This window comes from Odontesthes bonariensis, chromosome 2, assembly GCF_027942865.1.
Source record: "Odontesthes bonariensis isolate fOdoBon6 chromosome 2, fOdoBon6.hap1, whole genome shotgun sequence".
Classification (NCBI taxonomy): Eukaryota; Metazoa; Chordata; class Actinopteri; order Atheriniformes; family Atherinopsidae; genus Odontesthes; species Odontesthes bonariensis.
In genome coordinates this window covers 44,833,954-44,859,621 of record NC_134507.1, presented here as the reverse complement: position 1 = coordinate 44,859,621, position 25,668 = coordinate 44,833,954, and the positions used below count along the sequence as shown (strand labels likewise).

The 25,668-nt window shown below is 45.3% G+C and overlaps 1 protein-coding gene across 1 annotated transcript in view; it reads left to right on the top strand.

Annotated features, from left to right (window-relative positions):
- LOC142398289 (heterogeneous nuclear ribonucleoprotein L-like) overlaps positions 1–25,668 on the top strand; it is an 84,196-nt gene that overhangs the window by 35,316 nt on the left and 23,212 nt on the right. Inside the window, exons 4-8 of the mRNA XM_075482252.1 lie at positions 6,044–6,171; positions 12,345–12,430; positions 12,942–13,038; positions 21,646–21,718; positions 24,746–24,817. Of these exons, the coding sequence (XP_075338367.1) occupies positions 6,044–6,171; positions 12,345–12,430; positions 12,942–13,038; positions 21,646–21,718; positions 24,746–24,817 (456 nt within the window). The remainder of the gene's footprint in view (positions 1–6,043; positions 6,172–12,344; positions 12,431–12,941; positions 13,039–21,645; positions 21,719–24,745; positions 24,818–25,668) is intronic.

Sequence of the window (25,668 nt, the reverse complement as noted above, 5' to 3'; positions counted from 1 at the left end):
TGTACTTGTTGGACAGTGGTGTATGGGAATCTGATGTACCATGGGTGATAAACTGATGAGAGCTTTGATGACCAAGGGGAGCGCACGACTCACAAAGGACTGGGACACCCCCGATCTGTCTCCAATCTCGCTCTGAAAGGTTCCGTGGCCAAAAATCCAAGGGTGGTGAGGACCTGGACGTGTGGTGGAATTGGGTTTGATCGGCGTGTTTCTCTCTGGAGTCGTGGCTCCAGTAAGCTGCATATTTACAGCAGCATAGTCCTTGGGAATCTTAATCACGATGTCAGCCATTCGTCTGTCTCCACACGCTCTCTTCCAAGAGAGCCTGACGTGCTAAGACATCCGAAAGTAGCAAGACGCTGAGCTTCCCGTTACAGATTCAAATGAACCTTCAATTAGTGCACAATTTAAGTCAAACAGAATAATGTCAGCTTAATTATGGGGTATAATGTATATTTATTTATGTTTGCTTCAAAGTAATTAAATATACAATCCATTAATCAAGCAAACTTGATTGGAATAACAGCGGACTATTTTAGGAAACTCCTACGACAGCTCTGGATCACTGTAAATTCTGTTCGTACCTGAAAGAAAACGTAAAATACGAAAAGATTGGTGAATACGCAAATTCTCTTAAATCACTCGTACGCACGATTTAAGAACAAATCTGTGCCTACGAACGGTTCTTGCATGAGGCCCAATGTTCTGAACACAGTTCCATGGGGAAATCTCAAAAATTCCAAATACACAAAATATATTTGGAATGGCTGCGACTCACTGTCAACATAGTGCAGCATGTTCAGAAGCCTCGTTGTAGCATGATGTAACAAAACTTTGAACAAAGTTCTGGGAGAGCATTATTAGTTCTATCTTTCTTAACTGAACTATAGAAGTGCAGGTGAGAGTTTGAGAGTTCCGACTTCCCTCATGTGAGATTCAGTAAATGCTACATTATTTAAAACTGAGGGTGGAGATGGAGAAGCCGGACAATTCTACTCTTAACCCATTGACGCCGGATGTTGCGTAGCGCAACATTGTGCCTAACGCCGGTTGTTGCGTTGCGCAACATGGTCCCTAACGCCGGTTGTTGCGTAGCGCAACATTGTTCATTTATCATTATTTTCAAGGCGCATGTAATGCACAATGATTGGTATTTGTTTGGAGAGGATGAGGACGAGGACGAGGAATTTTTTGGCTTTCAAGTAGACTGGCAGTCCGCTGGATTTCGCCCCCGACGTCAACAAAAGTTTACTCGTACACCGGGGCTGAAGGTGCCAATATCTGAAGATGCAAGTCCTTTAGATGTGTTCTCGCATATTTTCACTGATGAAGTTTGGGATATGTTGGTGACACAGACAAACTTATATGCGGATCAGGCGCGCGGCCACACACCACCCAACTCGAAGTGGAGCCCCGTGTCAAAGCAGGAGATGAAATCTTTCATCGGTCTCTGCCTAACTTTTGGAATAATCAAACTACTAACTCGCCGGGATTACTGGAGGCAGAGCAAGTGGCTGTATCAGACAAATGTCGCCCGAGTGATGGCACGAGATCGTTTTGACATGATCTGGAGGTAATTATTTATTCTTGCGCTTCATTCTGACGACTTCTCATTCTTATTTGAGTGGCGTTGCCCTTATGTAAAAAAAAAAGAGAGAGCCCGGTGCGAATTACTGCAGTATAACTATGATGTTTTAGAAGTCGTGTCACTGAAGTATACAGTATAACTGCACAATGCAAGATATATTGCAGTTTCTTTTTATCATTCATTATTATTGCTGATATTATAATTTTGCAATGACGTCTCTATCATGGCCAGAAATGTAGCTGAAGTGGTGCCTACATTTACTACTAATACTAATAATAATAATGATGATAATAATAGTAATGATGATTAGTTATAGTATAGTAATAGTAGTATAATAAATAGCAGCATTGGGTATTATCCTGAATCATGTGTGTGTCTGTGTGTGTGTTTGTGTGTGTATTGACTCATCTTTTTCATTTTTTTTTAATGAAAATGTGTTGGTGTTAATGCTGAATGAACATGACGGAATAAAAGCAGAGAATTTAACCTTTAAAATGCAACTTATTTCATGTCTTTATGTGTTTCAGAGGCTGAGACTATTGAATTGTTCTTAAGTGTTTTCAATTAATTGTTTTTAGTTAAAAAAAACCTCAGGCATTGGGGACCTTTTCTAAAAACTGGCTTAGGCATTGAGCAGCTTTTTTTGCAGGTGCTTTAGGCGCCAATGGGTTAAGTTGGCACTGTGACGTAACAGTACTGTGCAAATCCAAACAGCTTATTAGATGACAGTTGTACGAATGAAACGGTCAAATACAGAACCCTGTAGAAGCAAAATACGACTTGGATGTCATTCTTAGTTTTTTGTTTAAGAAGCCACAAAGTCCTCCCAAAGGAGAAAGGTGGATGGAGCAACTTACCAGTGTGCTTTTAATCTCAGGCCTTTGTGTGATTGTTGTAATGATGTAAATATGGGCAATATTAATTATTACCAATAGGTGGTGCCCGATGACCACTATAATGGATGGATGTGTATTATTATTAGGCAGCCAGTGTAGAAGAAGAAGCAGACCGGATGTTGCGTTGGCAAGTTGTGTTACAGTTCTCTCAGAAACCGTGCTGTATGTTTAACTACTTACAATTCAGATAAAAGGTGAAAACTCGGCAATCTGTGTTTCGTGGTTCTTTTATTTTACAAGTAACCACAGTGATGAAAGTTCGAGACGAGCATTTGTTCAGTCAATACCACAACAAAGCCTTACTAAAACACTTTTGTCACTTCCTGGTTGGATTTAGACAATAGCATTGCTTGGTTAGGGTTAGAAAGCAGTAAATGTACTAGACTGTACTTTTATAGCACTTTTCTAGTCCAGTTGAGCACCCAATGCGCTTTTACATCACATGCCACATTCACTCACACACTCATACAGCACATCTTAGTCTGCATAGAGGCTGTACAGGGCTTCTTCTACGCCACCAGAGACGCATCGCCAGGCAATCTGGGGTTCGGTGTCTTGTCCAAGGACGCTTCAACATGAAGCCGGGAGTCGAACCACCGATCCTCTGATTGTTAGGCAACTGTTCTACAGCGGTCCCTAATCACATTACGACAAAACTTTGTCACAATCTGGTTGGCTTTGGAATATACTAATATATTCTACTACTACTTGTTAGAAGAAAATCCTAATCATCCGATCATACCATCATGTTTACCCTCAGTTTTCCTGCTAGGCAGATGCTACAACAACCACTTGAGGTCAGATATTCTTTGAGAATGATTATTGACTATATCTGCTTGCGTAAACAAAAGCCACATGGGCATTTTTTGGGGAGGAGGATGGTCTCCACATTCTAAGGCTTAGGTGGCTTTTCTGATTTGGTTGTCACCTCAGACACCCACATGCTCTCAACCACAAAAAGAGTGATTTTTGCGAATATGTCCCTTTTAATGGGGACTTCATAGTTCTTGGTCACAATTTCTGCATATGGCCTGAAGCTTTATGTATTTTATCTGTATTTATCTGTATTTTAACTGTTTGTAACAGTTTAACTCCCCATTTTGATCTGATATGAGAGCTGTGTTTTAAGCACACAGGTCTGTGTAACACTCTAATGCTTGGGATGGCAAGCTCACTTGTTTTTCCAATCACCTTGGAGGTGATAAGGTCGGCCAGTCCTACCTTTTTTGTCTTTAACATAACATGTGAATATTCACATGGTTGCAGATTGTGGAAGAATAAAGATACAATGGGTAATGATCTAAGCCTGGAGCATTCTTCCCCAAGACACCTGTATCTCTGGAACATTTGTAATATTCTTTGGTTTGCTCACAATAGGAGTGTTTCACTTGGAGAGGTGCAACCACTGCTGTGATCTTCAGTCATTTCTGACAAAGGGAGGTTGAGACTGGATAAACTGGTTGTCATGATTCTTGGTTAGAGCAAGATGGGAAAACAACCTAAACAGAGGACTTAGAGACTGGAGAAACAGAGTCTTTGTTGATGTAGTAAATAAAAGGTGCTGCCACAGCAGGGACAGCAAGGAACCAAGCTCAAAATTCAAGAAGAAACCAAACCCAGGGAAAAACAGAACCGACCAACAGGAAGAGGTACAATAAAGACAATAATGACAAGTATGAGGCGATGTCCAAAGGAAACCTGGGAGTATTTATACTGAGGGAGCAAATGGCCAACAGAAGGCAGGTGGTGATGGTGATTAGTGAAATGAATCCAAGTGTAGAACAAGAACAGGAAGTAATCTTAACAGAGACCATGGGAGATCAGGTTCTATAGAATAAAGATAAAATAAATGTTCATCTTTTTTCCTGAAATAATTGTTATGCAGGACTGGATCCAAGTGGTCAGGGTCGTTAGCTATGAACTCAAGCTCTTCAAAGTGGAGGTGCTATGAGATCCTCCCTGGAGAAGCGAGACTAAGCTGAACAGAAGAATGCTTTATGTGTCAGTGAATGAGTTGAAGCACGGCAGAGGGTCCTCGAAACAGAAAACTTCCTCAGACTGATTCACAAAAATGAGGAGTCCCTCACTGGTTACATCTGTCTCTGTGGAAGTTGAGGTGCTGAGTCTGTTCCAAGAGACTGAGGTGCCATTTATACTAATCTGTTTCTATATCGTTTCTATCGCGGATGCACTGTCCATTTACATTAAAATACTGGAATACGACTTCATAGGTGGAAGGATTCGAAGACGCCGGAGCCCACGTAAGCATTCGCATACGATGCTGATTTTAGCAGATGTAAACGGTGAGAAACGGGGATCCGCAGTGCTGAGCTCTAGCTACTCGTCCTGGTTGGACAACATCACTATGACGTACTACTCCCTGATTCGCTAGGCTGGTATCGTTGGTCATGTGACTTGAGTGCTGGGAAACTAAAAACAAACAGGCGTGCTTCACTTCAGTTACCTTTCTATTCGTGTCATCGAGAAGAATATGGAAATCATGGACAACCACGATCAGCATGGGAGCCTGCTCCATGTCCTACTGCTGGTAGTACGCTGTGTACAACAATACGTGGCAAGGAGGCGCCAGATTCAACAAGCTTTTATGATGAGAACCCAGCCACTGCAGTAACGCTGTTTAGTCATGTGACTAGCGAATCAGCCGATCCCCGTTTCAGAGTAAATAGTTAGGCTTTTATTGAGAGGACAGCAACTTTGTGTGTAAATGTAAATAGTTTGCAAGACGCCGACACGAAGAAATGGTGAAATTAATTAATGTAAACAGAGCCTGAGGGTCAACGAAAAACTCTTCACATCTTTTAAATGAAGGATGAGTCAGCCTATCATCAAGGCAGGAGCGTGAACCAGAGAGAGCAGTGCTACATCTGCTCAGTGACAATAGTGAAGAACAGTGTTCTAACCTAAAACCACACAGTTCAAGATCAAACTCTGCTGAGTGCAGCTCTGATGAATACTGCATGGCTTTCAAGACCCTTCTGTCACCAGGTGAAGACCTCAGAAATTCCTGTTCACTGTCAGGACTATACCATGCACTAGAAAAGCATTGACGCCGCCACCGCTGTGTCGAAGATCGAAAACTTCCAATCCTTGTCACTCTGTCAGGCGTGATCCGCTAATGTAATTGGACGGGTCTAAAGAATATTCACAACATATCTAACTGAAAAGATTTGAAGACCTCTCTTCATTTTTCTCTAATTGATGACCAAGAGGACTGGTTTTGTGTCCAAATGTGTTACTTCTTGACCCATCCCACCCGATATCTGCCACATTTTCATGTAAGCTTACCAGAACCTGTCCCACTCGCGAATCAAGTCCCACTTTAAACTTGTAGTACACCTAATTTGGGGAAGTGCCAGGCTGCCAAAATAAATGTAGTACAGTTTAACTCAAAAAAGATGAAACTAATTATTTGTGGACCAACGTGTAGAAGTCTGATCATGTTTCAGGATATGAGACACATGGAAAATTCTAAAGGGTTCACAAACGTTTCAGTCCAATTGTTCCGTTTTTGTTGATATTTTTTATCTCTGTTAACCAGGCCAACAGGCTTACTTTAATTATTCCACATCGAAGAGAATCACCAGACCAACAAATGCTGACAACCCTAACAGTGGCAACAAGGTCCTCCTGCTTTCCATACAGAACCCTCTCTACCCCATAACCACGGTAAACACACTCACACACACTGTTGGGGGTGGAATGGGACACAAAGGTGGATGAGACCAAATCTACATACTCTTGTGTGATTTATGTGCATGTGAACATGTGACAGTAATTCCAACTTTCAACCAATAGTTGGAATCAAATTTTTGAAAGTTGCGAGGGTGGGGATATGACTGAATATTGACTATACAGATTAGAACTTATTTAAATTGTTTTTGATAATTCAAAGAATCCAGAAAAGGACTGCCGAAGCTTGGTAAAAGAAACAAGACAATCTGATACCTTTTTTTTTTGTCCGTTACATCTCACATTGAGGCTCTGAACTGATAGTAATAACTCTTGAACAAATAGAGAAGAGATTGATCAGTTTCTTTTTTTGTTTCTTCTGACTCACCAAGGTGCTGCTAGGATAGGCAGCTAAAGTGTTGGAGACTTCATTCTTGTTTTTTTGTTTTTTTTTTCAAATTCCAAATGAATTGAGAAATAAACTTCAGGATGGAAGGATAGGAATAGATATAGTATCATAGTTATGATATTCATTTCCGAAATTTGTATTATTGTACTTGAATATAAAGAAAAGGAAGTCCATCGATATGAATTGTCCATCCATCCATCCATTATCTTCCGCTGGTCCGGGGATCGGGTCGCGGGGGCAGCAGCTTGAGCAAAGAGACCCAGACGTCCCTGTCCCCGGCCACTTCCTCCAGCTCTTCTGGGGGGACCCCGAGGCGTTCCCAGGCCAGCCGAGAGACATAGTCTCTCCAACGTGTCCTGGTCTTCCCCGGGGCCTCCTCCCAGTGGGACGGGCCCGGAACACCTCACCGGGGAGGCGTCCAGGAGGCATTCTCACCAGATGCCCGAGCCACCTCATCTGACTCCTCTCGATGCGGAGGAGCAGCGGTTCTACTCCGAGCCCCTCCCGGATGACCGAGCTTCTCACCCTATCTCTAAGGGAGAGCCCAGACACCCTGCGGAGGAAACTCATTTCGGCCGCTTGTATTCGCGATCTCGTTCTTTCGGTCACTACCCACAGCTCGTGACCATAGGTGAGGGTAGGAACATAGATTGACCGGTAAATCGAGAGCTTGGCCTTCTGGCTCAGCTCCTTCTTCACCACGACGGGCCGGTGCAGAGCCCGCATCACTGCAGACGCCGCACCAATCCGTCTGTCAATCTCCTGTTCCATTCGTCCCTCACTCGTGAACAAGACCCCGAGATACTTGAACTCCTCCACTTGGGGAAGGATCTCATTCCCGACCCGAAGAGAGCATTCCACCCTTTTCCGGCTGAAGACCATGGTCTCAGATTTGGAGGTGCTGATGGTCATCCCAGCCGCTTCACACTCGGCTGCGAACCGCTCCAGTGAGAGCTGAAGGTCACGGCCTGACGACGCCAACAGAACCAAATCGTCCGCAAAAAGCAGAGACCCGATTCTGAGGTCGCCAAACCGGACCCCCTCAACGCCCTGGCTGCGCCTAGAAATTCTGTCCATAAAAATTATGAACAGAATCGGTGACAAAGGGCAGCCCTGACGGAGTCCAACCCTCACAGGAAACATGTCCGACTTACTGCCGGCAATGCGGACCAAACTCTGACACCGGTCATACAGAGACCGAACAGCCCATATCAAGGAGTCCGGCACTCCATACTCCCGGAGCACCCCCCACAAGAGTCCCCGAGGGACACGGTCGAACGCCTTCTCCAAGTCCACAAAACACATGTAGACCGGTTGGGCGAACTCCCATGCACCCTCCAGGATCCTGCGGAGGGTATAGAGCTGGTCCACTGTTCCACGGCCAGGACGAAAACCACACTGCACCTCCTGAATCCGAGATTCGACTATCCGGCGGATCCTCCTCTCCAGTACCCCCGAAAAGACCTTACCAGGGAGGCTGAGGAGTGTGATCCCCCTATAGTTGGAACACACCCTCCGGTCCCCCTTTTTAAAGAGGGGGACCACCACCCCGATCTGCCAGTCCAGAGGCACTGCCCCCGATGTCCACGCGATGCTGCAGAGGCGTGTCAACCAAGACAGCCCCACAACATCCAGAGCCTTGAGGAACTCAGGACGGACCTCATCCACCCCCGGGGCCTTGCCACCGAGGAGTTTTTTGACCACCTCGGCAACCTCAGCCCCAGAAATGGGAGGTCCCACGTCCGAGCTCCCCAACTCTGCTTCCTCATCGGAAGGCGTGTCGGTAGGATTGAGGAGGCCCTCGAAGTACTCCCCCCACCGACTCACGACGTCCCTAGTTGAAGTCAGCAGAGCCCCGCCCTCACCATACACGGTGTTGACGATGCACCGCTTCCCCCCCCTGAGCCGCCGGATGGTGGACCAGAATCTCCTCGAGGCCGTCCGGAAATCGTTCTCCATGGCCTCCCCGAACTCCTCCCAAGCCCGAGTTTTTGCCTCAGCAACCGCCGAGGCTGCGTTCCGCTTGGCCTGTCGGTACCCATCAGCTGCTTCCAGAGTCCCACTGGCCAAAAAGGCCCGATAGGACTCCTTCTTCAGCTTGACGGCCTCCCTCACCACTGGGGTCCACCAGCGGGTTCGGGGATTGCCGCCACGACAGGCACCGACCACCTTGTGGCCACAGCTCCGGTCGGCCGCCTCAACAATGGAGGCACGGAACATGGCCCATTCGGGCTCAATGTCCCCCACCTCCCCCGGGACATGGTTGAAGCTCTGCCGGAGGTGGGAGTTGAAACTCCTCCTTACAGGGGATTCCGCCAGCCGTTCCCAGCAGACCCTCACAATACGTTTGGGCCTGCCAGGTCTGACCGGCTTCCTCCCCCACCAGCGGAGCCAACTCACCACCAGGTGGTGATCAGTTGACAGCTCCGCCCCTCTCTTCACCCGAGTGTCCAGGACATACGGCCGCAAGTCCGATGATACGACTACAAAGTCGATCATCGAGCTGCGGCCTAGGGTGTCCTGGTGCCAAGTGCACATATGGACACCCTTATGCCTGAACATGGTGTTCGTTATGGACAATCCGTGACGAGCACAGAAGTCCAACAACAAAACACCACTCTGATTCAGATCGGGGGGGCCGTTCCTCCCAATCACGCCCCTCCAGGTCTCACTGTCATTGCCCACGTGAGCATTGAAGTCCCCCAGCAGGACGAGGGAGTCTCCCGGAGGAGCACTCTCTAGTGCCTCCTCCAGGGACTCCAAAAAGGGTGGGTACTCTGAACTGCCGTTCGGTGCATAAGCACAAACAACAGTCAGGACCCGTCCCCCCACCCTAAGGCGGAGGGAGGCTACCCTCTCGTCTACCGGGGTAAACCCCAATGTACAGGCGCACAGCTGGGGGGCGATAAGTATGCCCACACCTGCTTTACGCCTCTCACCGCGGGCAACTCCAGAGTGGAAGAGAGTCCAACCCCTCTCGAGGAGGCTGGTTCCGGAGCCCAAGCCATGCGTCGAGGTGAGTCCGACTATATCTAGCCGGAACCGCTCAGCCTCGCGCACCAGCTCAGGCTCCTTCCCCAGCAGAGAGGTGACGTTCCACGTCCCAAGAGCCAGCTTCAGTAGCCGAGGATCAGACCGCCAAGGTCCCCGCCTTCGGCTGCCGCCCAGCTCACATTGCACCCGACCCCCATGGCCCCTCCCACGGGTGGTGAGCCCGTAGGAAGGGGGACCCGTGTCGTTTCTTCGGGCTGTGCCCGACCGAGCCCCACGGGCACAGACCCGGCCACCAGGCGCTCGCCGGCGGGCCCCACCCCTGGGCCTGGCTCCAGGGGGAGGCCCCGGTGACCCGCGTCCGGGCAAGGGAACACGGTGTCCATAAATATTATTCATCATAGGGGTCTTGTGAGCTGTTCTTTGTCTGGTCCCTCATCTAGGATCTGTTTGCCATGGGTGACCCTACCAGGGGCTTAAAGCCCCAGACAACATAGCTCCCAGACTCATTGGGGCACGCAAACCCCCCCACCACGATAAGGTGACAGCTCAAGGGGGAGGATATGAATTGTGATTCAATTAAATAAAAAAAACTTCATTAATACTAAAGAAACACTTAAATGCTGCAGTACAGATTATTTTTTCATAAGTAATTTATTCAGAATTATTTGCCAGAGGCAGTTGTTGCTGCTGACAGGAATGATTTCTTGTACTGTTCTTTGTTGCAGTTGAGTTAAAGAAGCCTCTGAGTGAACACATGTCCTTGTTTGATCACTATCTTAGTATTTTTTTGTACAATCAGCTCCAGGGACTCCAGAGCAGTCCCCAGCACAGAGACAGCCTTTTAATCAGTTTGTTCAGTTTCTTTGAGTCTCTGGCTCTGATTCTGCTGCTCCAGAAGATGCTGCAAAGCAGATTGTACTCTATACCACAGACTTATGGAAAAAATGGATGTATCAGTCATCAACTGCAGAGTCAGAGTATTTCTGGGGATGAAGTCTGAGGTGTGCAGAGTGAAGAGAAACAGTGAGAGTAGAGTCCCCTGTGGTGCTCTCAGACACAACCATTCAGTCTCTCAAACTGTGCTGTTTGGCAGGTAGTTGATAATCCAGGTGGTTGTGGAGGCATCCACCTGGATTTTCTGCTGCTTCTTACATAACAGTGCAGGCTGAATTGTATTAAAAGCACTGAAGAAATCAAAGAACACAATCCTCACCTCTTAGTTCATTTGTTGCTAGAGTGAGTATTTAGGACTCTTTTGCACCGGTACAAGGACTAGAAACTCTCTGTGGTGGTGGCACCAGTGCTGGAGGAGAAACAGTTTGAACACTTTTAAAGACCTGGGAAGGCTGACGCAAGACTTTCACAGACTTTGACAAAGACTGGTAAATTATCAAGCAAACTATGTGCATGTTGTAGCTTAGGCTATGACAGGGAATGGTGAAGACAGCAGGCCTGGATGGCAGTGTGGGCTTGGTGTCAACACCATCAGAGACTGCAGCAGAGATGTCACCAGCTGTCCTAGTGCCCGGAGAGGCCATATTGGTAAGGATGATAGCTGGTTGAACAGAGTCATAGGAGTCACAGTTCTAGTGTTGTCTATCGATAAGCAGTCTTGGAAGATGCAGGAGTGTTGATCCTTTTTTGGAGCAAACTTGGGAAGAGCAAAGTGTTGATCTTACAAAGAGTAGGCTTGGAAATAGGCAATATTGTCAAGTGATTGGGATTGAAATGTCTTTTTGGTTTACCCCTTTGACTGATTAAAGAACAGGAGCAGGGGTGTTAGAAGCCAGGGTGCTGAGCAGCAGAACCTCTACAATGCTGGGCAAAAGGGAGGTGTGTCACGGCTATGAAATAGCCAATACACACAGGTTGGACCCGAAAGCAGACTAACACGGGGAAATATGGAAAGAGAAACTGGTTTATTAGTAGTAAAAGTGCAAGGTAGGTCCACAGAGAATCCAGTCCAGTGATATCCAAGTTAGTTTGGTCCAAGGTGAATTCAAATTAAGAAATCTGTCGCTCAGCGAAGGCTTACTGTGTCAGTGGACTGGATGAAACTGGCTTAATCTGGGAGACATGGAAAGTGGGGTGAATTCGTAAGGAAGAAGAAAGCTTAAAGTGATACTCCGGAGTAGATTCAACCTGGGGTCATTTGAACCGTGTTATCCAGCCAAGTAGCCCATCCGCAGTTTTTTCGATATTGGCTGAACATCAGCTGAGTTACTGAGTTATCCCGAATAGCTTCGTACAAGGGTTAATGGATCCTGGTCCGTATCTCCAAAATTACCACACTAAAATCACATGCCATGACACCAAACTTCTACAGTAGTACAAATATGGTCTGTACTCACCAAACGATGCATTTGGAAGTTTGAAAATAGTCCAGGAGTTTATTATTATCAACACAAGCCTAATAGCTTTTCTGCAGCTAAAGCTGCGTCAACGTCACTTCAGGTAGCTTCAATGTAAGATGAGGGTTGATCTACTACTGTAGACAACAAAGCAAGGCTGCTCAATTTCTCCATTGATAAAATAATTTCACAACTCTACAACATAAAAAATTCATAAAAAAACATGTAGAATATAGCATATACTTTGTTGTCTACAGTAGTAGATCAAGCCAACCCTCACTTGCAAGCCCCCTGTCCATCTTCTGTTTATAGTATATACAACTGTTAAGACGTCATCTATAGTATTGATAAAATGCACAGTGGTCTTAATATTTGGAACTTTTCCATGTTCTTTTCTCTTTTCCATTTTTGCCCAGGATGTTCTGTACACCGTTTGCAACCCCATAGGTAGTGTGTTGAGGATTGTCATCTTTAAACGAAATGGAATCCAGGCAATGGTGGAGTATCCTTACTGAAGAGCATAGTGTGTTTGCAGTCTTGTCTTTCACCCCATATGACGGAGTCGTGCTGCTTACCTTGCTGACAGGTGAAGGTGAATGGTTTCACATTTCTGCAGCTCATCCAGAATGTTGCTGGTGATCAGAGTTTTCCCACTCTGCCACCTCCTCACTCTTTCTACACCGGCTCCCTGTTGCTTCCTGTATCTAGGTCAAATCTATGCCCATTTCAGCAGGAGCCCATTTTCCATCATCTGCTATTGAAAACCTAGCTTTTCATACATTTGAATGACTCATACCTGAACTTACTCTTTTATGGGGTTAGGGTTAGAGCAGACAAATAAAGATCTTTCAGCCCTTGTACAGTAGCACAAAGCATGGTTGGAGTCCTCTATATTAAATGGGTGGCTTTTACGCTGCATTTAGCAAAACCATCTAACAAATGACTGCAAGCTAATGTGATTTACATACTGTGTGTATCTGTGCTGTGTCATCTCCTTAACCTGTTTTCTCCAGGTTTGAGTCGGTGCAGTGTGCTCAGAAGGCCAAAGCAGCACTGAATGGAGCCGACATTTATGCTGGTTGCTGTACACTGAAGATTGAATATGCAAGGGTAGGTTATACACGCTGCACGGTGGTGTGGTGGTTAGCACCGTCGCCTCACAGCAAGAAGGTTCCAGGTTCAACACCCAGCTGGGGCCTTTCTGTGTGGAGTTAGCATGTTCTCCCCAGGTACTCCGGCTTCCTCCCACTGTCCAAAAAATCATGCATGTTAGGTTGATTGGCATCTCTAAATTGTCCTTAGGAGTGAGCGTGCATGGTTGTTTGTCTCGTTTGTCTCTATGTGGCCCTGTGATGGACTGGCGGCCTGTCCAGAGTGTACCCCGCCTCTCGCCCATTGACTGCTGGGATAGGCTCCAGCCCACCCGCGACCCGATCGACGGATTCAGCAGTATGGATGGTTATACACTGGAAATTCAATTCAATTCAGTTTTATTTATATAGCGCCAAATTATAACAAATGTCATCTCAAGGCACTTAAATAGTATAGTCCAATTCAAGCCAATTGGAGTTCAATTCACTGTAATCATAATTAATTTAAAAAATAATCCCATTCATTCATACAGAGCGAATTCAAAAACAATTTCCTAGCTAAGGAAACCAACAGATTGCACTGAAACTTGTCTTCAGTCCAATCTCCCGTCCTGAGCGTGCCTGAGGCGACTGTGGAGAGAAACGACTCCCTTTGAACAGGAAGAAACCTCTGGCAGGACCAGAACCAGGAAGGGTGGCCATCCGCCTCCACCAGCTGGGGTTTGAGAAGACAGAAAAGAGGGGACAACAAACACTGTAACACCATTCAAAGGATACCTGTTGGAACAGGGAAACACGAGTTAATGACCACAATAATGTCACATGTACATAATATCATTTGAGAAATTAAACGGGGGAAAAAGAGAGTAAAGTGATGAAAGGTGGGACAGATGAGGCCCCCCAGCAGTCTGGGCCTATAGCGGTTGAATTTTGTTTTGTAATTTTACTGAATGAAGAAAACTTTTGACGTGGAGGTCAGAAAGAGAACAGAGACCTCTGCTGAGGCCAGAGATCCAATCTTCTGTAATATTTCTGTTTGTAGAGAAAACCATCAAACATGCACCAAGTTTTCTGCCAATACATCAAGCAGTTGCAGAGAATAGTCTGGTCCGGTGCCTACTGAACCCTCTGTACAGCTGGCACTACCAGTCTGTCTGTGAGGGATGTGAGAGGATGAATATCCATATATTTTCAGTGTGTTTAAATAGTAATTCAGTCCTTGTAATACTTAGAGTGATTCTGACAGTGTGTTTGCTTTGAAATGGGATCAAAATAAACTACTCACTTCATGGGGTTCTGGAACAACTCTGTGTTTACTATGGGTTTGCTATGTATTGGCATTTCAGCATATTCTCCTGGAATAGGAAGAGGTTCATTAATTGGTAAACAGCAAGTGTGAGCACTTCTATAAAAGCAGACATTTTGTCTGTCCACTGCTCTGAAGCATTCAGCTGCTAAGCTTCCCAGGAGTGGACGTCCCAGCAAGCTCACCAAGGTCAGACCATGCAATGCTCATGGAAACTTAAGAGCAGTTTTTCACTTTAGTCTGTTCTACAGGTTTGGAAGTGGAGAAGTTTGCCATTGTTACTACATCACACTGGACTTGAATATACATATACATACTGTCACAGCCCGGCTGTAACAAAAATGGGAGACAGATGAAAGCTTCCAAATTCCAAAACAACTTTTATTTACAAAACAATCTAAACTAAGGAAACGTGGAAGTCAGTCATGTATGCATGCCTGAGTGTGTGAATGTGTAAGCGATCAAAAACAACAAAACAGCAGCCGCCCTGCAAGTCAAAGGCAAGTCAGGAGGGATCGAAACTGGCAAGAGAGGAGCTTTTGAAGCACAAGCCCCAGGTGTGGCTCAATCAGTCTGACGAGCACTCCGCCTTACTCTCTGCAGAAGGAAAGAAGCACTAAAGAGAACAGGGACAACTAGTGGAGCGGAGGGGTCGTCACACACCCCCCCCCATAAAAAAAAGCCCAGTCAGCCAACAACCCTCCCTCTCTGCAACTCCGGCGCCTGAAGAAGCGAGACACAGTGATGAGGAAACCTGAAAAACCAAAGTAAACAATAATGGCACAGTACAAACTTAAACGCAAGGTGCTCTGGATTAAGCGTCAGCCACAATGTTATCCGAGCCTTTAATGTGGCGTATATCCAAACAATAAGACTGCAAAAATAACACCCATCGCATCAATCTGCGGTTTGGACACTGTAATGAATGCAGGAAAGTTATGGGATTATGGTCAGTAAAGACCACCAGAGGAACACTGCCAGAATCTAGGTACACTTCAGAGTGCTGCAAAGCCCAGATGAGCGCAAGTGTCTCTTTTTCGATAACAGAGTAGTAATTGAAACTGATTAAACTTTTTGGAGTAAAAACTCACAGGTCGATCAACACCACAATCATCACACTGAAATAACACCGCACCTGCATCACTCGCATCCACATGCAGTTGGAAAGGTCGGTCCATGCGTGGAGCTGCAAGCACAGGAGGAGAACAGAGGACAGATTTCACATTGTCAAAAGCTTGCTGACAAGAAGGTGACCAGATGTACTTTGCTTTACCCTTTAACAAATCTGTTAGGGGAGCTACCACAGTGGAAAAGTTTTTACAAAAACTGCGGTAGTACCCCACAAGACCCAGAAACCGTTGGAGTTCTTTTTTCGTTGCTGGTACTGGATACTGCACGATTGCAGTCACCTTGGCCTGCACAGGCCGCACGTTCCCCTGCCCCACTACCTTACCCAGGTATGTGACGGTGGCTTTGGCAAACTCACACTTTGCCAGGTTAATGGTTAAGCGTGCGTCAGCTAGACTATCAAACAGTTTTTTAATACGGACCAGATGTTCCTCCCACGTATTACTGTAAATCACCACATCGTCGAGATAGACGGCACAACCCTCCAATCCAGACACAACCATATTCATAAGGCGCTGGAACGTCGCTGGTGCGTTCCGCAACCCGAAACTCATAACTGAGTAAGAGAAAAGACCAGAGGGAGTTATAAAAGCAGAGACCTCCCTGGCTCTCTTGGACAGTGGAACTTGCTAATAACCCTTTAATAAATCGAACTTGCTCACAAACTGAGCTGAGCCAACCTGATCTACGCAGTCTTCCATTCGCGGTAGGGGATAAGCATCTGGTTTTGTGACCCCATTTACCTTCCGGTAGTCCGTGCAAAACCTGGGACTCTTGTCAGACTTATCTACCAACAAACAAGGTGATGCCCAGCTAGATGCAGAGGGTTCAGCAATACCATTAACAAGCATGTACTGTATTTCCCTGTCCTTGACCTTGCGCTTCTCTTCCGACACCCGGTAGAAATGTTGGCGGATTGGCTGCGTTTCACCTACATCAATATCATGTTCAATTAGGTGAGTTCGACTTGGTACGTCACCAAACAAACACAGATACTCATTTATCAGAGCAAACAGCTCAGAGCTCCCTACCTCAGACAAATGTCCAAACAGAAGTTTCATATTTTTCAGAGTTTCAGAATTGTTTAACCTCCCACGTAACAAACTTTCATCAGGTTGGATAACCCCGTCAACCTCTGGTACAGACAAAAACCTCAAACCTCCTACTGCAGCAGCCACAGCCTTACCAGTCCTTGTCTGTACCTCACCTTTGGATGTGTCGACCTGCCGAGTATAATAAGTTTTCAATAAATTGACATGACAAAGTTGTGTGGACTTCCTACGGCCCGGTGTTGACAGCAAATAATTCTGGTCTGACAGCTGGCGTAGCATTATACGGGCCTGTAAACTTATCCTGGAAAGGGGAGCTGACAACTGGCAACAATGCAAGCACCCGATCACCAGGGCTAAACTGCCGCTGCTCAGCTTTACGGTCATACAGACGCTTCATTTTCTCCTGGGAAGAGGTCAACTTCTCTCTAGCCATCTCAGCAGAATGTAATTATTAAGTCTTATGGACACCCAGATGCCCAGACTGATCATGGGAAGCCTTCAGCACCTCACTGCGAAACTTGGAAGGAACAACAATCTGCCAGACCGGGTCACCAACAAAGTTTTCCCCATGCAGCAGCCATTTCCGCACCAACAGCCCATCCTTCAACACGTACCCACTTGCAACACTCTCTGCCTTCTCAACAGTGAGAACCTGATCAAACAACTGACTCAGAGAGGGATCTGCTCTCTGCTCCGCCAGCAGGTCACTGCGAGAAACAGACAAAAGAGACTCAGGGATGTCTACAGAGAAAACCTCACTTTCTCCTGCTCTCTCATCCTCACGGTCAGTATTAGACTCAGAGTCAACACGGCACATAGCTCATGTCACCGCACAGGCCGTGAAAACTCCAGGAAAACACTGAGCACTCTCATCTGGCTTTCCTGTAACAACAGGTGAAGATGTTACTATGGGTGGAGGTGGCAGACCATCAGCCCACACATGTCTCCCAGCAAGATCATTACCAAGAATAATATCCACCCCCTTAAGGGGAAGTGCAGGACGCACCCCCATGGTAACCTCCCCCTGAACCAATCCACAGTGCAGCGTCAGTTTATGCAGCGGAACTGGCAACATCGTTAGCCCCATTCCCTGCATCAAAATAGAGTCTCCAGTATTGGTTTCCTCAGAAAAGGCAACGCAGAACTTACAATATACGAGTCAAAAGCCCCTGTATCTCTCAGAATTTTTACCGGCACAGTGGCATCACTCCCAACCAGTGACACATAGCCATCTGAGACAAAAGCTGAGAAATCAGCCTTATCCAAAGTGCACCTACCTCCAGCTTCCACCTGCTGGGAGGAGGAAGTGACAGGACTAACACGTTTGTCAGAGGCAGCAAGAGCAGCAGATTTAACCTGGGGACCACTATTCCTCCGGTTAGGACAATCACCCTTCCAATGCCCCCTGCCTTTGCAATAATGGCATGTGTTGGTTGATTCAAACTGTACTTGACCATATGCAACCCGTTCTGGTCTGCTGTTACCACCTCCCCGGTAACCAAAATCATCCCGAGAGTGGTACTCACGGCCACCCCTGTGTGTAAGCACATACTCATCTGCCAGCTTAGCGGCCTTGGCAGCAGTCTTCACTTTATGTTCACTAATGTACACAGCAATATGACCGGGAATAGAGTTCTTAAACTGCTCTAGAACAACCAAATTACAAAGGTCACCAAAAGTGCTGACCTCCAAGGAAGCACACCACCGACTGAAATGAGTCTCCAGCTCCCTGGCAAACTCAACATGAGTCTGCTTCCCAGACTTCTCCCAGCTCCTAAACCTTTGTCGGTAAGCCTCCGGCACCAACTCATAAGCGGTTAAAACAGCATCCTTCACAGTGATGTAAACTTTACTTTCAGCTACTGTGAGAGCAGAGTACGCTTCCTGCGCTTTACCTGTTAACACACACTGTAGCAACAGTGTTCGGTCTGAATCTGTCTACCCCCTACTGTCAGCCACGCGCTCAAACAGGGAGAAAATTGTGTCCGGATCTCGCTCACCAAACTGAGGAACCAAGCGCAGGTTACTGGCAACATCAAACGAACCAGAATTTGACCTACCAGAAGTATGGCCTGCACCCCCTAAACTCAGCCTATGCTCCTCCACTTCCAGCCTGTTCACCTCCAGCCTTTTAAAGGGATATGCCACCCCCAGGCCAAATTAAGTGTATCCCCGCATTCCCGAGACATAAATAAGTGTGTGGGAGCGTTTTCCTGGTGACCCAGGCATTGTCCGAATCTCACAGCACTGACCACTGCTTGGTTTCCGTAATACCTCCATGCTAGCGTCGCCAATCGAAATATTTCACCCAACGTGAATTAATTTACTTGATTTACCTTCCAACGGCTGTGTTTTCCGCACTGGAAACTAGTCCCAAACCGACATGAGCAAACCAAACCTTCCGTGTAGATTTACACAGTCATTTGCACTCGATGTGAAAGTACACCACTCACACAGTAATGAGAAGGTAAATCAAGTAAATTAATTCACGTTGGGCGAAATATTTCGAGTGGCGACGCTGGCGACGCTAGCATGTATGTATTACGCGCAACCAAGCAGTGGTCAGTGCTGTGGGATTCGGACAATGCCTGGGTCGCCAGGAAAACGCTCCCACACACTTATTTATGTCTCGGGAATGCGGGGATACACTTAATTTGGCCTGGGGGTGGCATATCCCTTTAAGTTCCACCTCAGCCTGTAGCTGAAGCAACTCACACTTCTGTTCAGAAGTTAAACCAGGATCACCAGACACAACAGCTTCTGAAACTGTACCGGCAGCCTGCAATTTGCCAGGTTTGATAACCTCCGACTCAGTCAGATTAGCTTTGATAATAGCTCTGATACTTTCCTTAGACCGTCTATCACTGATCTCCAATTCAAAATGATCAGCAATCCCCACTGGTCGCGTGTGCAGCGCTCCAGCCCCTCCTCGGACGGATCACTCAAAAAGTCCTCCACACTAGCCATGCCAACTAACACACAATTACCTGTCCAATACACACAGATTACGCCAACCAATGCACCTGAACCAAATTACAATAGCCCACTTACCTGAGTTGAGCCCCCCCACAGTAGAGCCGCCCCTCCAGCTGCCTCACCAACATCTAGCTAAGCTCCCCCCTGGTCTTCGGATGTTACTTGTGGTGGGTTCTTATGCACTAACGCCCGCGAGCCCGGTAAAGCAACCAAAAAATAATGGCGACTCACCTGCAGCTCCGGATGTGCTCCCGAGACAACTGCTCTGACCACGTTCACAACGCTCTAAAAAAAACACCCCCCAACGAACTCCAAAAGGGAACTCGCTGTAAAGCCTAACAGGGACAGAACCACCGTGATTCACCACGGCCGCGTACGGGACCAGACAACTCAGTGCCAAACAAAACACACAATCTCCAAGCAGACTTACAGCAGCTGGCTCACTGACCAAAACAACCAACAAACATCACTTTCATCAACTTCTCCCAACAAAAAAACCCACCTCTATTCGCAACTATAGCTACAGCTGATCTCTTTATGTCACCGAATTAGCGGACGATCAGACGAGCCCCCATTTGTCACAGCCCGGCTCTAAGGCTGCAACAAAAATAGGAGACAGATGAAAGCTTCCAAATTTCAAAACAACTTTTATTTACAAAACAATCTAAACTAAGGAAACGTGGAAGTCAGTCGTGTATGCATGCCTGAGTGTGTGAATGTGTAAGCGATCAAAAACAACAAAACAGCAGCCGCCCTGCAAGTCAAAGGCAAGTCAGGAGGGATCGAAACTGGCAAGAGAGGAGCTTTTGAAGCACAAGCCCCAGGTGTGGCTCAATCAGTCTGACGAGCACTCCGCCTTAAGGCTCTAGCATGGTTGCCGCGTCTGCTCGCGCGAGCGGTGTTGATGACGTCACGAGTTCGTGCCCGCCATAGGACCCTATATAGTGGCGCAAGTCGTTGCGCCAGTAGTTGCAATTTTGTCCGTCACAGAGGTGGCGCTGCCAGGTGAAGGTTACCGCTACTCTACAACCACGAAAGTGGAGAAGAAAACAATGCCGCTGTCAAGAGCAAGAATACTGTAATTAATGATACTGCTGCAGTTTTCAGATCATTTAAATTTTTTAATTCAGTTAAAAGAGGTGAAGGTTTGAAGCCCGCGGCATCAACAGAGTCTCTGCCCTCTTCTTTGCCTTCACGTATCTGTCCCGTAGCTTCTTCCACAGATTCTTACAGAACTCTCCCTCTTTCCCCAAAGTTCTGCCCATCTCTGCCCACCAGTTTTGGGAGTTTACGTGCTCCCTGTGCTGTTTCACTGCAGTGTCGTACAGCTGCCTGTACAAACGCACCTCCTGACTGAGCCGGTCTCACATTGGTCCATCCGGTTCGTTGTGCTCGGCGCCGCCAAGTTACAAAAATCGACTGGTGCACGACAACGCGCTGCGCTGTCTTTTCAAGGGAAGCGCCAGGCCTGAAACGTCATTTTGACGTCACGGTGCGACACCGCCGTGACAGACGCGGCAACCATGCTACCGCCTTTACTCTCTGCAGAAGGAAAGAAGCACTAAAGAGAACAGGGACAACTAGTGGAGCGGAGGGGTCGTCACAATACATATATAGGATAGATATAGATTGATAGTGAAGGAGCCAATTTCTTAGTTTCCATTTAGATTTGTTTGATGGAATATAGTTTGGCAATGTTTAGAGGTGTGTGTGTTTATTAATGACGGATCCCTGCAGGTGAGAGGGCTAAAGAGCACGGTGCTGCCGTCTAGTGGTGTGGCTGACTGAAGCACGCAGTCTTTAGACCGGGCAGGCAGTCTTAGTTTAAACCTTGATATTGTTTGTTTACAGTATTTTCTTTGATCAGTTGTAAATCAATCACAAATAAAACTCCATTCTTTATTTTGAACCGCATCCTCTGGACATTCCATCTTTTTTCAACGAACACTAAAGTACAGTCAGCCAGGGAGTGATTCACAACAAAGGAATCAAACAAAAGGATACCGTGGACACTACAGATAGTAATGTCACCGAAGGAATTTTAAAAATGCATCCTCTGTATAGAATAATGCTTGACAATATGTAACCGCAGAGATTATATTTTTGTCTGTGTACAGTATGCAGTACATTTAACTTGGTCATTTTTTCATCTTTGTGTCAACAGCCAACACGTCTGAATGTGATAAAGAATGATAATGAGAGCTGGGACTACACAAAACCACACTTGGTCAGAGGAGGTAAGACACAAGCTGTCGCTCATTAATCAATCTGTGTTTTCTGGAGCCTTCCTGGATTTATATTATTAATTTATCAAGAAACTGACCTTTTTTTTTTTTAAACAACATTTTAGTGGTCATGGCATTAGGAGTATTCAAAGAAATGCATGTTTTTCTCTTACCTTGTGTTTCTTTCTACTTATTGCTATGTATTTGAGCTGACATTGCCCTTCGTAGACGAAAAATTTTAATTATTAGATTTATTCATCCATTTTTATAATTAGATTGTAAATATAATTTAACTTTAAACTGCCCTTATACCCCTGTCTATTTGAGCTGCTGTAACGGTGAACTTTCCCCACTGTGGGATCACTAAGGTTTATCTTATCTTACTTAAACCAGACTGCAGGGGGAAGCCCAGGTTAACTTAACACGGAGTATACCCCACATTGCAGCTTTGCTGTTCAGTAACAATAACATGGTTCCAAACTATTAACTTTTATCTTATTTTTCTGATCATTTACAGGCAGCACTGTTCAGCCTGTTATGTAGTAGCGATACTGTAGCTGTATGTCTCACAGTAACATGATGTTACTGTAAGCATGTTTCCCAGTAAACTGATACTAAAGGTTTTGGTTAATTAGAGCACAATAACGCAATTATTTGTTGTTACTGTATTTTTAAGTTCATCCATCCATTTTTTATATACCCGCATAGTCCAACTCAGGGTCGCAGGGGGGCGGAGCCTATCCCAGCTGAGAGGCAGGGTACACCCTGGATGGGTCGCAAACGAAACAAACAACCATTTGTATAAAGTTCATGAATTTAGAAATGTACATTATTACATTATTTGAATTTACATTATTATTTTCATTGGTAATTGCCATTGTCATTTGTGTGTATACTATAAGCTGGCAAATGGCTGTATATTCAAAAACAGAACCATAGAACAGCTGTGGAAAATTCTGTATATTAACCATTTCATTCATAACAGACACCTGCTTGCATATCATCAGTGTAAATCTGATATCTCTAAGTCGTGAAAAAGATTGCACAATAATTAAACACTAAAAAAATCTGACACTACAAAAAATGTTGGAAGCATGTGGGAATTAGATATTAAGTATCCATATCATGTCAAATGAGCTAAAAGCATTTGTAGTCTGTAGTGTAATTAGCTCTGTCAAAGCACACCTTAGTTACCAAAGTGGCCAGGGTTTCAGACACAAATGATTAGTAATCAAACTAAGTCTGCTGTGACTGCGTTGAGATTAATTTAAAGGCTACAGAATAATTCGTAATATAGGAATAATAAATACTGTTATGTTGACCATTAATTATGCAGAAAACAAGCTTAATACACTTGGAAATTCATTGTCGAAATCTTGCTACCTTGTTTGTTTTTAGATGTTTTCCTGCTCCAACATGCCTGATTCATATAAATGAATCACTTTTATTAACTCGTCAAGTTTTGCAGGACCCTGTTGTTGACCCATCAATTAGAGCCGGGTGTGTTGAAGCAGGGACATGGGCAGGAGTGGGCCCCAAAAGACCAGCACTGGGAAACACTGCATTTAAAGATACTGAGAAGATCTTATAAGCACTGAGCAACTGGGGGAAAATGTTCCATTCACATCTGAAAGAACACTAGCTGGGCATATAGCACAATACACAGAGAAAAAACCTAGTTTTCCTTTAGAGCTCCGGAGCATATGTCCTCCGAGCTCAGCTGCATCACCGGTCCCTCCTCTCACATACTGATATTAAAACCTACATCACATAATCTCAACATAAACTATTTCTCTTACTAGTCAAAATACAGCAAAATCAGTAATCACAACTTGAACATTAACTGTGCCATCAGTCTTCACTGACTGCTCACAGTTTTTACCCCATGGCCCTCTCTATGATGATGCAGCTCCAACATCGGCTCATTCATGTGTAGAGAATTACCTTTTATTCAAAATCTTTCATTTTTAAATGATCTCTGGTGCTTACTTCTGCATCATCTACAGTGTGGTCAAGCTGCTTCCTGATACTCAAGATTGAAAAAATAATTCAACCCATAAAACACAGCAAGGGCTAAATCATTAGTTTGCCTCGTGGCCAGACAGAACTTCCAAACTTTGTGTAGGTCCTTCATTGTTCTGGAGATGGTCCTCTCTCTATGATGCCCATCAAGTCTGCAGAAGAAAGAAATGGGGCCAGAATAGTTCCATGCTGTGGACAATCATCTGAGACTCCCTGTCCCTTACTTCTGCATATTTTGATCAAAAATCAAAGAGGATGGGTGGTGACGCACCCCTGGGTGTCCCTTCGGAACATTAATGGTCTGTGTGGGGTGTGTTCAGTCAGAGGTTCAGTTAAGAATGTCTTCTTCTGTTTTCAGGAAGCCATTCCTGCCCACAACAATAACTACACCATGCTTTTTTTTTTTACAATGACTAATGATTAGTAACTCTTATTGATTCTTAATGGTTTATACTCCAAAATCATTTCTGATTTCGGGATGAATTAAGTATTTTTCAATTTCACTACAGATTGATAGAAAAATGATTTTGTGATTTAAAGTCTTTTAAGTTTATGCAGTCGTTTGGAAGCAGTGCTGGTTGTACAGTCTGAACTGCCATAACCCTCCATCATACATTTAGGATGTATGATGTCACTGTCATGCTTTTGGCTTCAGCACCACACAGGATTTTTCCGTCATGGTTTCCATGGTTAGGCTTGTTTTATTTGCACGGTTTGTCATCTGCCTCGCCTCAGATTGTGTTCCTCATTAACTCACCTGCAGCCACTCCCTGTCTTTATTCTTCTGGGCTTTCTCAGTTGAGTGTCAAATCCTTGACGGGATCTTTGGTCATTTTGGTCTTGTATGTGTTTTCCTTGTAGTTTCATGGGCTGTGTGCTTCACCTCTGCTCCCCTCCCCTCGAAAATGGATTTCCACTCCATTTAAATTTTCATTGTTTTCAGTAAATAAGAGAGAATCATGCTTGGAATCTAATAATGTGTGTCTGTATTACTTGGAATTTGTTTGTTTGTTTCAGAACATGGAAAGGGAAGACAAAGACAGGCGATTTTGGGAGAACACCCATCATCCTTCAGTGACAATGGCTATGGTAAGATGAAGACACCTATTCAGAAATAGACTTTTATACAATGTTGCTTCTTCATTTCATGTCGTCACCAGTCAAACTACACTCAAAGACATACACACATTCGCCAGAGGTGGAGATCACCAATCATATGCAGTGATCAAAGGTGGAGCAGTGGGTATACATGCAACAGACAGTAGGTGTTTAAAAGGCTCCAAACAGATGGGTGGCTTATGAAAGCCGTCTGTCATTGTAAAAATATCGGCTCTCTTTTAGTGACCTGATGCAACAGATGCACAGTGGCGCCAGCAGAAATAAATCCTAAGGGTGGCGGGTGGGGGTAAGGCAAAATCTTGGGGTGGCATACCCGACCAAAAAAAACCCCCCAAAAAAATCACCTATTTATTGATTTACTGAATTTACAGTATATTCATATATTAAAACACTGATTTCTTATTATTGCTGTCACACTTTAATAATATTAACTTAATATATTTAGGTTATTCAACATGACAGAATACAATGACTGACACAAATTTGACAAGACTGTAATTGCTTCCTGCAGACTAACAGGCCAGCGGTAGGGTATGGGAGGTACCCTATATCACCACAAAATGGCGCCATTGCACAAAAACCTTGGGCACAGTGTTCTAGCAGTTTAAGATTTATTAGTGCAATTAGTACCTACATTAATTTACTGGTCTTTGCCTTGAAAATCCTAATTAAATTAGATATTATTATTATTATTGTTGTTGTCGTTGCTCTTGTGATAGCACCATTTTCACATTATTAACTGTTGTGGTTTAAAATGCCCTAATCCACACAAATCCAATGTGCTCCCTTGTGGTGGCTAACGGGGTGGCAGCGAGTGATCT